The 15,982-nt window shown below is 52.3% G+C and overlaps 1 protein-coding gene across 2 annotated transcripts; it reads right to left on the reverse strand.

The window, feature by feature from the left end:
* Positions 1 to 809: 809 nt before the first annotated feature.
* SALL1 (spalt like transcription factor 1) lies at positions 810 to 15,764 on the reverse strand. 2 transcript variants are annotated; one of them, XM_087827385.1, is made up of 3 exons: positions 15,619 to 15,764; positions 3,317 to 6,726; positions 810 to 2,217 (listed from the first exon to the last, which is right to left on the reverse strand). In XM_087827385.1, the coding sequence occupies exons 1-3, from the start codon at positions 15,692 to 15,694 to the stop codon at positions 1,777 to 1,779; spliced, it is 3,927 nt and encodes a 1,308-aa protein (XP_087683511.1). In that variant the 5' UTR covers positions 15,695 to 15,764; the 3' UTR covers positions 810 to 1,776. The 2 variants fall into 2 exon arrangements, with proteins under 2 accessions (XP_087683511.1, XP_087683512.1); XM_087827386.1 differs by having other exon boundaries at positions 3,317 to 7,991; positions 15,619 to 15,694.
* Positions 15,765 to 15,982: the final 218 nt, after the last annotated feature.

Consider the following 15,982-nt stretch of genomic DNA (forward strand, 5'->3'; position numbering starts at 1 on the left):
AAACGGGAGGGAGGAATCAGGCTGCACTCTGACGTCGCAGGGCTCAGGTGGAGCCTAGAGACCCTTGGCAATGGCCTTTCCTTTCAGAACCGCCCAACAGGCCGAGGGAGAAGCGCGAGGGGCTGAGCCGGGCTGCGCACGGCCCGCGTGGGGACCCCGGGGCGACGCCTCTCCAGCCCCAGGAAAGAGCCTCCGCGTCCGGGAGACGAGACCCGCAGCTGGGCCACAGCCGGTCCGAGTGGGTCCCCGCGTCCCGCTCCAGGGCACCCCCGGGCGGGGGACCGCCAGGGACAACTCTGCATTTCATTCCCCCCCCCCCCCCCCCGTTCTTGGCTGGGGGTTTGTGAGAAGGGCGGCCAAACACCTAACAGTTACTGGGGAAAAGATCTAGATCCTCGAAATAAAAAATAGAGGAAAACCACAGGCCCGAGCAAACCTGTTTCTGCTGCGCTTTTTTACAATTCCTTACTCAGAGAGAGACACACCCACATACACAATTTACGGGTGCCTGGGGAAAGGTTAAACTACATTTCAGGGCCTGGCTAAATAGAAAATGCGCTCTAGAAACACAGACACGGTATTTTGTTTTATCTGTTGCAAAAAAAAAAAATGTATTTGATTACTTGAGTAAAATTACAGTATCTCTGTTGTTAGTAAGTATTAAATGTTAAAGAAATCGGACCCCCCCTTTTCCTTTCAACTTTCCAAGAAAGTGCATGTAACAGTCCAATTTGTTTTCTTCCATACCTAATACAAAATAAGCCGACACTATACCTGCTCTCTTGATCAAGAAGAAGCATTTGCTCTCGTAAGGAACATATGTACATTTTAATGAAAGTGATATTTCTCACTGTATGTACAAGAGCAGCTACATTTTCTCCACCGAAGGTTGTTCCAGATGCTATACTTAGCAGCACTGTGAAATTCCAGCACACGTTTGCTATTGTGAATATATACCTACAAGGCAAAGGGTTACGTCTCAGTTCCCACTACCAAAACAACACTTGCATTTTCTCTAAGGAATTCTGCGTGCTTATACTGTACAGAAACCTAGGAACACTGAGGAAGACTCAAGTAAAAAGCACAATACAAAGAGCAGTTCAGAACGGAAACGGTTAAATCTACAAAGGAAAAAAAAAAAAACAACCAAAAAAAACCTAAAGGGCAAAAAACTAAAGGACAAAAAAAAACCAAAAAAAAAAAAAAAAAACCCCAAAAAACAAAAACCCAAACCTTTCAAAGAACCACACTGTTCAGTCTGTACTTTTCAGTCCTTTCCCTAATTCTGTTTAGAAAGATTAGACAATGTGTTTGCTGAGAAAACGTTCCAGCAGGATCAAAGTGTACATTTATATACAGACTTTTATTAGAGACCTAATGCATCACGGAGGCATTGCATCAACACCAGATTCATATTAAACTGGGTATAGAAAATAAGTTAATGCCAGATTAAGACCGCCTAGCAGGGCAACTTGCAATTGCCATAAATGTTACAGCAAGTTTACAGCACTCTAGTCAATTAGTATTTAGTCCAAAATACAGAAGACCAAAGTTAACGCTTGCATCCTGTCTGCAAAGCAAGGTTATATCACTAATAAATAAGCTTTCTTAGAACTCTAGAAGTTGAACAAGGTACGAAAGAATGTGTTCGTCGTGGGGTCGAGTTCGGCAATCTGGGGGAGCCGGAAGGCGGGGGGCCCGGGTGAGGGGAGGCGGCCGCAGCCGTGGCCTGGGTCTGAGCGGGAAGGCTCGCCCGGCGCTGCAGCCGGAGCCGCCCTAACTGGTGACGATCTCCTTGCTGTCCTCCACGAAGCGCGTGAATCGGAAGCTGGCGGCGTTCTCGCTGCTAGCCATTTTCTCCAGGCCGGCCAGCGGCGCGCTGGGCTCCGAGTTCTGAAGCTTCTCCAGGTTGCCCGTGAGCCCGCTGATAGGCGAGCTGCTCCCGCTCCCCAGGCTCCCGGGGACGGGGGGGATGCCACCATTCTGAATGACGGAGATCTCGTTGGCCTTCATGGCCAAGCCGTTGGAGAGCGCCGCAGCGTACTGGTTCCAGAAGCTGGAAGGATCCCCGCTTCCCGACCTGGCCGCCAAATCCTTCTGGAACATTTCTGGGAACTTGACGGGATTGCCTCCTAGAAAGGTCATGGGGCCGTCCACGGAGAGCCGCCGGCCCCGCCGTGCGGGGGTGCTGTTCCACATGTGAGTGCCCATGTGCACCTGCCGGGAGAGGGGGGAGGGGGGAGAGGAAGGGAGGGAGAGAGGAAGCTTAGTAGCTGGATCTGTTTCCGCTCACATCCCAACGGCGCTCAGCAACGCTGGAGATCTAAATGTCTAACGTCTATTCCTACTACGTGCCAGACGGTGGGAAATCTTTGGGCCATCCAAGCCAAAGATTAGTAATAACCTGTTCGCTCTCTGCAGCCCTGGGCCACCTCTCCTCCTGGGCAGAGATGCCTTAATTACCCCTTTTTATTACCCCTATTTAGCTTATAATGGCCTCACACGGGCCAGTCGGTTGCAGATAGCCCCTTTCAGGGTCAGAACTGTTACGTGCACTCTCATTGCAACGGTGAGTATTGTATCTGACACCCTTTACCCTATAAACGTCCTTTTCAGATGGGAGGAAAGTACCCCTCACTGATTGCCCATCGGAGGGCCTTGCGTGGAGAGAAACGCCAGAAAGTAATTATTCATCTCGCATTACTGGCAGCAATCTCTAGAGAAATACTCTGTCAACAGAAAAATGTACACAGTGAGAGCGCTCAACTGTTGCTCTAGAACTTAAGCATATTTGCTTTATTTCCAACACATATCAGTAGGAAGTGTTGTCTAATCAATTATCATAATACCCATTAGTGAGGAGTGACGTGATTGTTTTTAGAAAAACAAACCGTGCTGGCCTGCATAGTTGTGGAAAGGAGATGCACAGGCCGAGGAGAGCTGTAATTATTAAGTGATCCGGGCAGAGCACAGGCCACATGGAGGCTTTAATCAATACCCCATGGCAACGCCGGGCTGTCTTCCCTGGTAGGTGAAGCAATTCATTTGGTGCACTTAGCGAGACAACGGAGATAGGCCGCTGTTTCGCTTAGGTACCAAATTATTCAGTGCAGGCTGACCTTCAGCCAGCTGCAGCCTGGCCTGGCCCCTGCCATGCGCCTGACCCGCTCGGGCACCGTGTCCCCACGAGCGGGCACGTGCAGCGGGTTCCCTGGGCGCCTGGGCTGCCGACTCTGGGAGCATGCACTACGGACACGGAAGGGCCCCCGGAGAGAGGGCCGATGGTGGCTGGGGACGTACAGGTGGACGGAGGTACCTTAAGATTGCCTTTTGTGGTGAAAGCTCTTCCACAAATGGTGCAAGCAAAGGGTTTCTCTCCAGTGTGAGTTCTCTCGTGGATCTGCAGGGCGCTAGATGAGGAGAAGGTCTTGCCACACGTGTTGCAGTAGTGCTGTTTGGGAGTCCTCCTGGGCAGGGCCGGCAGCAGGACCGGGGACGGGGCGGAGGACGACAGAGGCCCGGGGGGAACGTGGCCGGTGGGGGGGTCCTTACTGTCCTGAGGAGTAACGTGCACAAAGCCGTTCACCTCCGTTTTGATGAGAGATGACAAGGAGTTGGCGGGGATGGCCGCCGAGTTCTGACTGGGGCCGAGGCTGGCGCTGGGCTCGAAGAGCTGGGACGGGAGGTCTCGCATCTGATGTGTCAACATGTGCTGTTTCAGATTACCCTTTGTGGAAAAGCCACGATTGCAAACTGTGCAAATAAACGGTCTCTCTTTGGTATGACTTCTGTAGTGAATGTCCAAGGCACTCTGACAAGCAAAGGTTTTGCCACAAATGTCGCAAGCAGTATTTTTAAATTTACCCCGGTCTCTGAAAGGAAAGAGGACCCCCAAAGACTCTTCCTTGATGATTTTCTCTGTGTGGCTCGACGTCAGATCCAAAGCCCCGCCGTTCACCGGAGTGGGCGACAGACCGTTGGCGAACTCGCCCGGGGCCGCTCTCGGTGGCCTCTCCTCCACGCCGGGCGACTTGTGGAATTCCTGGGTGCTGTTGGCTGGGGACAGAGCCTGCATGGAAGAGGTGGACTCGGAGGCGGCCGGGCTGCCGGCGCTCTGGCTCTCCATGTCGCCGCCCACGGAGGACGAGTCGTTGGTCAGGCCGTCCCCCTCCACGGACCCGTTCTCCACCGACTTCAGGCTGGCCTGCAGCTGCTCCGCCAGGCCGGCGCTGATCATCTTCATCTGGTTCTCCAGAGCAGCGATGCTCGACACCTCCAGGGGCAAAGGCGAGGAGGACAGGCTGTCCTGGGACGCGTCCGCGGACTTGGGCGTGTCGGGGATACTGCCCTCGGGACAGTCCTCCATGTTTTCATCGGAGAAGTTGTCTAGGTCATCGAAATTTTTCTCGTCGAAGGAGCCCGTGTCAGACTCCATGGACTCGGGGTAGCTGTCGGGGATGGGGGTGTTGGGGATCTGGCCCCCCATGTGCATGCGGATGTGCTGCTGCAGGACCACGGCGTTGGTGAACTTCTTCTGGCAGATGGGGCAGGAGTGCTGCACCCTGAGCGGGGGCATAGCACGGTGCACGCTGTAGTGGGTTTTCAGGTTCCCTTTCGTGGTGAAGGCTCGGCCACAGATCTTACACTTGAAGGGCCTCTCGCCGGTGTGCGTCCGGTAGTGCATCTTCAGGGCGCTCTGGCAGCTGAGGACCCGGTGGCAGATGATACACTCATTGGGGTCGGTGGCCTTCTTGTCAATGTTTTCCACCAGCTGCTGAAGCTTGGACGTCTCCGATGCCTGCGCCGAGTCCAGGAGCCCCCCGAAAGGAAACTTCGCCTTGAACTGCTCGGACATGAGCGGCAACAAGGGGTTGGTGAACGCGGTGGCACTGGCTGGGCCGCAGTCCGCCGCCGGGGAGCTCAGGGTGCCGGCGCCCGCCGCTGGGGCTGAGCTGGCGACCACGCCGCTCTCTTCGCTTTTGCCACCAGGGGGTGGCACCGCGGACCCTTCAGCCTCCTCGGGGAGCCCACCCAGGTTTCTCGCCGCCGGCTCAGGAGCCCCGGAGTCGCTTTTGACGGAGCCTGGGGGGCTGGCGGTGGAATGGCTGATGGGGATGGGGGCTGGCTCTTCGGTCTTGATGAAGGGGGTGAGGCTCGGGAGGGTCGGGGGCAACGGCAGGCCGACCGAAGTGGTGAGGGTGGGCAGGACCGGTTTGGTGTCCAGCCAGCTGGTGACTGGCTTCTCTGGGGGGATGGACATGCCATACGGGATGCCGGTACTGGTGGGGATGTTGTCCAGGTGCTCAGGCACGGGGTAGGGGTTCATCTGGATGTGAGGGTACTTTTCCTTGTGGCGCTGGAAGTGGACCTTGAGGTTGCCCTTGGTGGAGAACCTGTTCCCGCAGATGTTGCACTTGAACGGCCTCTCCCCGGTGTGGGAGCGCAGGTGGATCTGCAAGGCACTGTCGCTCCCGAAGACCTTGGCGCAGAACCTGCACTTGTGTTTGAAGAACGCCTCGTCTGAGGCGCTCTTGGCTTCGAAGGCAGTGACATTTGGTGGCTTGCTTTTCCTTTGCTGGGCCAAGGCGGACAAGGGGTTCAAATCCTCTGCAGTTGTTCCGACGTTGGGCAAAGGGCTGGGGAACACGGAATTAGCAGGGGCCGGCTGAGGTAGAAGTGGATTAGACGCAGGGCTTAATAAGCTGCTTATTGCAAAAGCTGGTGAGGGGGATGCCGAGACCACCGGGCTGCCGGCGTGGGAGGCGCCGGCGCCCGAAGCCACCTTCTCGGAGGACGGGGTGGTAGCCGCTGTCGCCAGGATGTTCACGTGGGGGGAAGAGCCGCTGTTGGATGGGGTGACGGTGTTGCCAGAGCTGCTCTGAGGTAGCTGGGCTGGGGGGAGCTGCTTCACTCCGCTGATGCTGGCAGACTGGCTGGCCAGGCTCTGTGCTAACCCGGCCGCGGCTGCCAGCTGCTGAGATAAATGGGAACTTAGTGTGGACAAGGGGTTGGCAGATGTTCGTAAGATACCTGGAGAAGGGCTAGAAGATGTTGGCAAGTCTGCGTTCTGAGAGGCCAACAGCAGGATTTGGTGACGAATCTGCTCGATCAGCTGCAGCTGATGAATCTGCTGCTGCTGCAGAGCCAGGAGCTGCTCCATGAGGGCGGGCACGGCCAGCTTGCCCCCCGAGGCCCCGCCGCACCTCGCCTCCTGGGAGAACTGGGCCACCGCCACCTTGGTGCTCTGGAGGTTCTCGATGATGACGTTGCTGTTGATCACGGAGAAGTTGCCCAGTGTCGTCAGGTCCCCGAGTTGAGGTAGAGAGGTTGTGGTCGCTGAGGTACCTGTGGAGGAGCCGCCGGTGCCAACGGGGGGCGCGCCGGGGTGGCCGCCGCTCTGGGCGCCCCCACTGCCCTTGTCGGCCCCCTGGGCCTCCACCTCCATGGACTCGTCCCGGCCAAGCCCGTGGTGCCCGTCGGCTCGGTCTGGCTTGGCGGCCGCGTCATTCACTCGCTCGTCGGGGTTCTCCGGAGGGGGGCTGGGGGAGAAGGTTTCGGGTGGGGAGGCTGGACTTTCATTGACGATTAAAACGAGCTGATTTTTAGTGCAGTTCTTCTTGTGGAGCAGAAGATCTGATAACTCAAAGAACTCGGCACAGCACCGGCCACAGACGTGGGCGTCCTTGCTCTTAGCGGTGCGACTCGGTTGTCCCTTCTCTGCGTTGCCTGCAAACATCAAAGGTGCAGGGTTAGGAAGGAAGCCAGGACACGGCCACCTATGGCTTCAAAAACAAGGCGGGGGCTGACCCACCGCTTTCTACCTGTGAAACTCGAAACCGTCACCCCCGAAAACCAGTCCGTGTTACCCAGGGACGTCCGTAATTACACTTGAAGGGTGTTGGAGGAATTCCTACCCATCTGGTATCTCAGAGAGTCCCGGCCTTCCGATAACCCATCAAAATATAAAATACTACGAACCGAAGACCCGGGTGCATCATGAAAGTCCATAGCTAAATATCGATTTCCAATACCCCACACACCTTACTGTCTACTCCTCCGGAGAGGGCCCGGCAGCCGCCGTGAGGACTTATTAGGCCCCCGAGTTTCTGTCAACCTTACTCATTTTCAACCGATTCGAAGATATCTGTGACAGTTGGTTCTGTCACTAAACTAATTTGTAGTCATTCAGGTTCCAATCTGTTGTTGACAAGGAGGAAAGAAATGCACGGCCCCAAGTTGAAGACTGACAACTTGGAAATCGCCTCCCGCCCCTACCTAGGACTCGGGCTAAGTCAGGTCGGCGACACACACGCTGTGGCCACGTCGGTAACAAATCCTCTGCACGCTGAATACAAAAGAGAAAGCCACACACACCCACACCCACACACACACACACAATGCGGAGAAGCACAATAGTCATAACCCGCTACAAGGCCCGCCTGGCATCTATATATCACCCCGTGGCATGTTTATTTTTAAAATTAAAGAATGCAACCCCGGCTACCCCGCCGCTAATCAAGGAATATATATATCTCGAGGCTCCAACTGGCAACAGGATGCCTCCAGATAGTTCATCAAAAGCGCTCCTTCTATCTATAAAGCCGGCATGGGGTTTACGTTTCTGACTGAACATCAACTTTAAGGAAGGTGTGCAGTTGCGGGGAAGTGAAGAAATGATTCTCGGCGTAGAGTCTGAGAATGCTTCGCCTTTCTCCTGCTCTGAATGCCTTTAAAAACAGTTTGCTCTTAACTGTTACCAATTGTTTAACAGATTGTCCTGAACCTTTCATTATAAAAAAATCCCTTTATTTCATGTTTGTTTCCACTGGTTGCTCAGATTTCTTCTCACTAAGATCCATTTGTAAATTCAACATAAAAATCTCCAACTCCAAGCTCACACCCTATTCAAAGGCAGGCTGGCGTCCCATTGTTTCCCAGCATGGGGAACACCAACTTCTGTTGTACAAATGGTGTGTGGTCATCTCCGAAGGCTGTGAAAAAAAAAAAAAAACTGTTTAATTCAAGGATTACCTCCCTGCATGCTTTTCTGCAGAACGGAGTCAGATAATAGTTAGTTTCCATGACTTCCAAATTGAATCTCCCAGAAAACTTGCAGGGGGAAAAAAAACCAACCTAATTGTGAATCTGAATAAATGCAAAATGAAAATGCTACTTTTTCAGTAAACTTAGAGTCAACTCAAAAGAGCCAGCCGTTTGCCTTTTGGTAGTGAACATAAAAAAGACAAAGAAAAAAAAAGAAAAAAAGGAAAGAAACAAGGCTTGAGTTGCTTAGCATTCCAGAAAATATAATTAATACCTAAATACTGACTTCTGAAAATTCCTCAAGTCTGTGCCTCCGTGGTGCGGGGCTGAGCGGACGGTGTCCACACTTCACTCAGGGGGTGCTGAGCAGCTAAGTTATACTTAACACGCCGGCTTTCCCAATACCCATCTTTGAATCTCCACGGGGACAGGGTGCAAAATGCATTAACAATACCAGACAAATCTTAGTGGGAGCAGAGAACACCAATAACGATTCTGTTTTAATTTAATGTCTAATCATCCTAATTGTCGCCGGATTCCTGTGCACATTCGAGGTGCTGTGTGAAGCAGTTTCTGTCTCTCTCTCTCTCTTCCTGCCTTAAAATAATATAAACAAAATATTAAACGAAATTCGCTAAAGTTAAGTTGCTTCACTTGGGACAAAAATAATGTGACAAAAATTCTGTTTAAAGCTTCGTATTTTGACAACCAATTTTAAATGATGCATCCATTTCGGATGCTTATTTTAAACGAGGAAATGCAATTCCTAATATATTCACAGAAATGTTATTTCTTTCTCTTTGCACATTTCCATATGTAATGGTTATGTTTCCATCTACTTTTACAGCCAATTATGAAGGAACAAAAGCTATTCTGTTTGTTCACACATTTTCAACAAAATGCATTAAAACTATTATGTCAGCATGTTCTATTAAGCTCTGCATTCAGTGGAAAATACTTTTCAACCAGCTCACATTTATCAAAACATAAAGCCACTTTAAAACACAGTTTTGCTTGGTCAGCTGGGCTTAGACAAATAATGACAGATTCAGAACTAAATAACTAGCAAGGGAAATCAGAAAACTGACTTCATCAATTGTACACATTACAATGTAGTTGCTTCAAATATTTAGCACATCTGTGCTCACGATTAAAGGGCATTTTAATTTTTTGTAACTTGCAAACATCTGATATTCTCATAATAGAGAGAGAAAATAAAAAAGGTTACTCTACAGGATTCAGCCAATTGTTACTTACTTTACAGTGCTCGAGTTCTACGTTTGTGCTGCTTTGAGATTCACTTGAGAATTTTCAAGTTTTTCAACCTGAACATTTTTATATTTAAGATGGTGCTAAATGGACGGAAAATACAGATGCTTAAAATAAATGCCTGCTTGCTTCTAAGAAAGAGACTGTTAAAGAGTTGCTCACATTTTAGCTTAGATTTTCGAAACATTTTAATAAGCTGACATTTGATCTCACTGTAGAGTCAACTAATTTAATTTCCTGATGTTTATGAACGCCAAAAAAAAAAAAAAAAAAATTCCTGGTATCTATTTTGATTTATTTCAAAAGCAGGTGTCACTACACTGTTAATAGCTCTTAACTTTAAATCTATCTGCATTCTGAACAGAATTCTAATGAAACAGCTTTTAAATAAAGATAAAACATGAGGACTAGTTTGAATCTTTACTAAAGGGAATATTTTAAGTCACAATAAGATACACACACTAACATGTTCTAATTCATTTTTCTGACTGTCTGCTACCTTGTATCTCTGAATAATCTGTTACACAGGATTGCAACTGGTGACCCCATTATAGTAAATACAGTTGCCTTGTTCCCTGTGTTATGGTGAAAATAACATGCCAGCTCCTTTTCTGTGGATTTTGCATGCAAAGTAGAGTAATTTTGTAATCCTGGTCAGATAACAAGATTTAAGAAGCAGTGGGTTTTTTAAGTATGGATACACAAAAAGATATTTGGAATTTCCTGGTGGTTTTTTTGGAGGGGGCGGGGAGAGGGTGATCTTACAGCTCCATCCAATTTATACTAAAATCCCAAATGCTTCAGTTCTTGTTGTACGATTTAGGTGCTTGATGCCCAATTCAAATTTGTCAGTTTTTCATCATCTGAACCAAACATTGCAGAACAGGAGGCAGAAAACTGAAGCGTTCCAGGATATCTGTCTACTGAGAAAACAAAAATAAAACTATGCCCCACACAGCAAGGTTTAGCCAGCCGGCGGGGTGGGGGTGGGGGGAGCAAACCAAAACAAAACAACCTTCTACCACGCTGGGTTTTCTTTCTTGGAGCCCCCCAGAAAGAGCCTCCCCTTTACTTCCCCGAACCTGAAGATCACATTCACATTTTTAACAGACCCTCTCGTGACCGTGATTTTGGAGCCTGTAATTTTAACAGGCTCTTCCTTTTCTGTGGGCCAATGGAGAAAGGCGATCGCAAACATTTTTGATTTATTGGCCTTTTTAATTTAATTTAATTTTTTTAATTTTTGGCACAGACCTGGGAAAAGCCTGAACCTGAACGTCCAGCTTAAAATTCCCAAGAAACTGTAAACAGCACCACATATGCTGTGCATATTTTCAGCCACGTCCTAAGTTTCCTCTGTGCACTATGCAACCAAATGACAAATTTCCTGGCACCCCCCAAGTTCCTCCAGTGCTCGATCCGGCCCAGGATCTTCTCGCGTGGGCGAGTACCAGGGACATCTTTGAAAAACGCCAAGACGCCCCTTTGCAAACAGGGCTTCGAGCCCCCCTAACGCACACAAGGAGCGAAAAGGGGGAAAATGTCTTCCCCGTGGAGGAATCAAACTGAACACTAGATGGGGTTCCAGTTGCGAGGGTTTGTTCAAAAACTTCTTTGTGGCTTTGCTATTCCAGTGACGAGTAAAAGAGAGACTCCTTAAGGCGAGATCTAAACTTCGGCTACATAAACATTGGCAAAGGCACAGAAACTAAATCCCTGTTGTTTGAGGGTAAAGCCGAGCTATGGGAACTACCTGTCAATCTTCCCCTTCGGGGGTCTGGCATCTGAGGGTGACCGGGCAATAAGGTTAGGAAAAGAAGCCAAGCTGATAAGGTGAAACTAAAATAAACTACCAACTTCCTGCTAAGTGACTAGCGAGGCTCAATCTGGGGGTCACCGGGAAGACACCGAAGGACATATTATGATCTGGACCTTGTCACCTTAGCATGGGAGGGGGCCGGCAAAGGTTAAAACAGCCCGACACATCTCGGGTTTTTTTCCTAAAGCCTGGCCCACAAACTTCGTGCTTGTGTGGGGGAGGGGTGGTGGTTCTGGGGTAATTTACCACCTCCTTGGCTAAACTGCCGAATGACTCCAGTTTGGGTAATCTAAGAATATTTCAGGAGACCCGGCTAGCTGGCCAGGATGCGTCTTAGAAAAACCGAATTAGGGCTGCAGGGGGGATTCGGTTTGGTGGATACGTAGGGCTTGGTTTCTAACGATTTCAAAAAACTCAGGGAATGACTCGTCTACCAATTTCGTCCCCAGGTTCCCAGGAAGGTTTTCACGTTAAAAACACACCCGTAGCAGGGTTTTGCCTTTGAAAGGACAGTTGGTGGAGACAACCAGCTACCTGCAACTATAGAAAGAAATGAAATAACGTCCCCCAAGAAGGACCTATACATTGGCCTACACACTATAGCAGGAACTTGATGTAAAATAAACCCCAAAACATTCAGTATCACAAATTCCCTTTACAACAGTCTCTCAGGCTTTGCTGGTGTCTGTCTTTAACATTTTAGGGAGTCTGTGCAGCCCCCCAGAAGCAAGTCCCCCAACCAGTTTGCATTTTCTCATCCAGAATCTCCCATCACGCGACAAACTTAAAAAACAGGCCAGATGACACATAAATTCTTTGCAACTGCCTTATCTTGCAGGTGTCTGTTTTTCAAAAAACAACACCACCACCACACACACACACACACACACACACACACACACACCCTAATTCATTACAGTTCTCTCTAACCTTTTGGGCCCAGAAATCAATATGTAGTCATTAAGCTGCTCACGATGAGGAAATTATTTTAGTAAATAATAGAATTTCATTATTAATATAAATAAGAGGAATTTTTATGATGCTTTATGTGACAATGTTTTATCTGCAGTTCTTGGTGGTTTTAGCTTTCTCCCAATGTTATCTTTTCCTTGAAAAACAAAAACAAAAACAAAGCTGAGCCCCAAAGAGCACCAAAAGTCTTTCTTAATAAATGAATGGGCCATCCGCGTAGTTACAGGAATCTTAAAAACACCACCCAAGGAAGAAACACCGACACACACATGTACACACACATTTCTAGTAACGCAGCCACATAGAAAACCCTGAGATCCAAACGTGTCCCTTCCTCAGGGCTGTTTACCTCGGTAAACACTTCCCAGTGCAGGGATCTTCCCCCACATAATCCAAGACTTGTTGAATGGCACTTAAGAGACGGGTCATATTTGCCATAATCTCGCTTTCGTAAGAGACAGGACAATTCCCAAGTTTATTTTAGGGTGTTTCTGGTGTTTCAGCCTCACTACAGTAAGAATTAAAATGTGAGCACTGTAAGACTGACCAAACACTCTAATTTTCTTGAACTTGTTCCAGTGACGTTATCGGTGTGGCTGTCTAGCATGGCTCATGGCTTCTTTGTACGCACGCACGCACACACACGCACACACATACATGCGCACACACATACATGCACACACACGTGCGCACACACACACCCATGCACACAGCAGCGGCCCTGGCTGCCCACGGCCTGGGGAGTCGCTTGGCTACTGGGAGTGGGGTCCACAAACTCTCCAAGGTTCCACTCCAGGCAGAAGCCATAACAGCACCCGGCCAGAGCACCCGCTAGAGGTAAACTTACGATGTCCCGTGTTTCATGTGCCACAGTTTAAGACCATTTCAAGATAAAAGAAAAAGGAACCCTGCTGTTTGAGTAAGGGTTCGGCTTCTAAAAATTTAACCACCTTTTACTTACGTGAAAGAAACGCAACCCCTAGACAGAAAAACCCCAAGCCCTACAACTGCTTGAAGCATGTGTTGTGTGTGCGGAGAGACCCGGAGGTGGCTGAGCCCACTGCGGAAAACTGGCGACTTTCGAAGGGAGCTGAGACGCGTCCCCAACCCTGGCCTCCACGGATCTCACAACCGTTCCCAAGCGGAGGGAACTGGAGTGTGCAAGGCCCGCCTGTAAGTCAGACCTGCAGGAGGATTAGTTGTGTACTAATATTATTACAACATACTAAATCCTGTAACCCCGTTACAAAACCTACCCTCTGGGCAGCTTCTCCCAAACTTATTGTTCAACCACGTGAAAGCAGTCATAACCTAAAACCATTTACTACCGAAGCAAGGGGGTGGGGAGAGGTGAGAAAGGGACTGGGAGGGGGATGTTTCCTACCCGGCCCTCGGTTTACTGCTTCTCAGGACAATGAACCAGCTTTTGGGGGTAAAAAGTGAAGGAAGGAAGGAAGGAAGGAAGAAAGGAAACTTGATTCAGTTACTTAATTAACTTACCTCAAAGCTCAAATAAACTAAAAAAGTCCTAATAAATAATAATGGGAAGAGGCAGCGAGCCCCTTTTATGCCGTCGCTTTATGGGGAGCCTTGACTCTTAAAATTCAGATTCCGGAGGCGCCCGAGAAACGCACCGCGCGGGCGTCATCGCTCCGCGAAGCCCGGGTCTAATGCTCCCTTTTTTGGGGGGAAAATGTATGAAACCAGCACAAGTTTACCAAAAGAAGACTAAAAAGCTCTTTCTTCGGCTCCCGTCGGCTCGGCGTCTCCTACACTCGCTGTTAACTTGGGCAGTAAGCGAGCGGGGCGCAGGGTCTCCCCAGAAACTCGACGCGAGCGGAGTGTGGGGCGCGGGGAGACCCGCTGAGAAAACCCGGAAAATGCGCGCAGCGGCCGCAGCGGCCTGCGGTCCCTGCACCCCGATTTACCTCGCGGACCCGCTGAGCCTGGGGGTGGAGAGCGGGGTTCAGGGACTCCTAGGGGACTGAGAAACCCCCGAGACTCTGGGTAAGGGCTGACGCTAGAAAAAGTACTGGGGTGGGGCGGGGGGCAAATATAGTAAACAATTTTCTGGATCGGCCTCCGTGCTCCCCAGTTTCTTACGGCTGCCCCCCCATGCCGGGGGTCCTCTGTCCCGACTGCCAGCCGGGGTGACGGGCGCGGGAGCGCCCTGGCTTCCCCCGCGGGTGCCTGCGCCCCAGCTCCACTGAGAAGCAGGCCTCTGGGGAAGGACCGCAGCGTGGGGCCGGGCGGCCCAGAGCGCAGTGGACAGAGGTGCCGATCGAAGGGCAGCTTCTGAGTCCGTCAGGGTCCGGGTCCCTCCTGCATCCCCCCAAAAGCCGCCCCGAGGCGAGCATCCGGGCCGCCCGGAGCCCGGAGCCCGCCCGGGCCGCCCTGGTCCCCGCCGCGCCGGGAGCCGAGCCCCGGCATCGCCTCCGCGCGGCCTGGGAGCTCCGAGGCCCCTAAAGTGAAACACCTTCAGGGACAAGAAGCGACTCGAGGAGCCTTCCGTCCGTACCCCAAATTTCCTGCCCGATCTCTCGCACTCTCGGCCTTGGCTCCCTCACACAAACTTTGTTCTGGACTCGTGCGTCCCCTCCGGGACCCCGCGGCTGTCGCCCCCACCGGAGGAGGCGAATGCCGGTTTCAGGGGGACTCTCCTCTGGTTAGAGAGCCCCCCCGGCCCTGAAAAACCACCACTGCGATTCCTGGAAGGACCGGGGTACCACGGCCCTCGGGGGCGCACACCGAATCGAAGGATTTCTTGGGGCGGGGGTGCATGTGCTGGGAGAGGAGATGCGGGAGTGAAGTCGGGCAGCCGGGCCCCCTCCTCGGGGCGCCTGCCCTGTCTCGGGAGCGACCGGCAGCAGCCCCTTCGCCCCGCCGCGACCCCAGCGAGTCCGGCGCGGGCGCCCCGACACAGGTCCCCATCTTCTTGCGGCTCTGGACCCCCAGAGCACCCCATTAGGCGGCGCAGGCCCAGGCGGACGGCGGGGGGTGCGCGGGGAGTCCCCAGCTCGGGTCCGGCGCGCGACACGCAGTCAACTTTCTTCCCGCCGGCAGCAGGGCCCGGCGGCGGAGGCCCGGCCGGGGGCCCCGGGCGCGCGCGGGGAGCGCGGGAGCCCCGCGCAGCCGGTGCCGAGGGCCTCCGCCCGGCCCCGCGCCCCGCCGGACGCCCGGCCCCTGGCGGCCGCCCGGCGGGTCGCGGCCCCGCTCCCGGGAAACGCGGGGACGCAGGAGCGAGGCGGCGCGCCCGCTCTCCTCCCCCGGGAGGACCCGGCGGCTCCGGGAAGGTCCTGCCGGGGGAGGGTCTGCCCTCCGCGCGGCGGCGGGAGCGGGGAAGGCGGGCCGGACACCAGAAAGGAAACCGAGAAGCGCCGAGCCGCCCGGGCGAGCGGGGCCGCGGGGGCGGCGGGCGCGGGGCCCCGCCGCGTGTGCGTGGGTCCGGGTGTGCGTGAGTGTGAGCGCGTGTGTGTGCGCGCGTGTGTGTCCACGGCGCGGGCCGGAGCACTCACCATCTCGCCGGGGGAGCGAGGCCACTTCGGGGTCGGATTGGAAATGTTGAGGCTTCGCTTGCTTCCTCCGCGACATGCTGGCTCAAACATCAGCTGGGGCAGAATAAAAAATTACTAAAAAAAATCTTCTCAAAATTACGGAAATCGAGCGGCGGCGGCGGCGGCGGCTCCCCCCGCCCGCCGGCCCGCCCGCCCCCTCCCCGGCTCCCCGGCCCCGGGCGCAGCGCGCATGTGTCCTGCTATAATTATGATTATCAATAATGCATTGCGATTAATCATAGAGGGGCTCTTTGAAAGGCGATTGGCACCGGGCCAGCGCTATTCAAACCCGCTCGCCTTAATCAATTAGTTCGTGATTTGCTGC

This window comes from Miniopterus natalensis, chromosome 18 (assembly GCF_054644295.1).
Source record: "Miniopterus natalensis isolate mMinNat1 chromosome 18, mMinNat1.hap1, whole genome shotgun sequence".
In the NCBI taxonomy this organism is placed as follows: Eukaryota; Metazoa; Chordata; class Mammalia; order Chiroptera; family Miniopteridae; genus Miniopterus; species Miniopterus natalensis.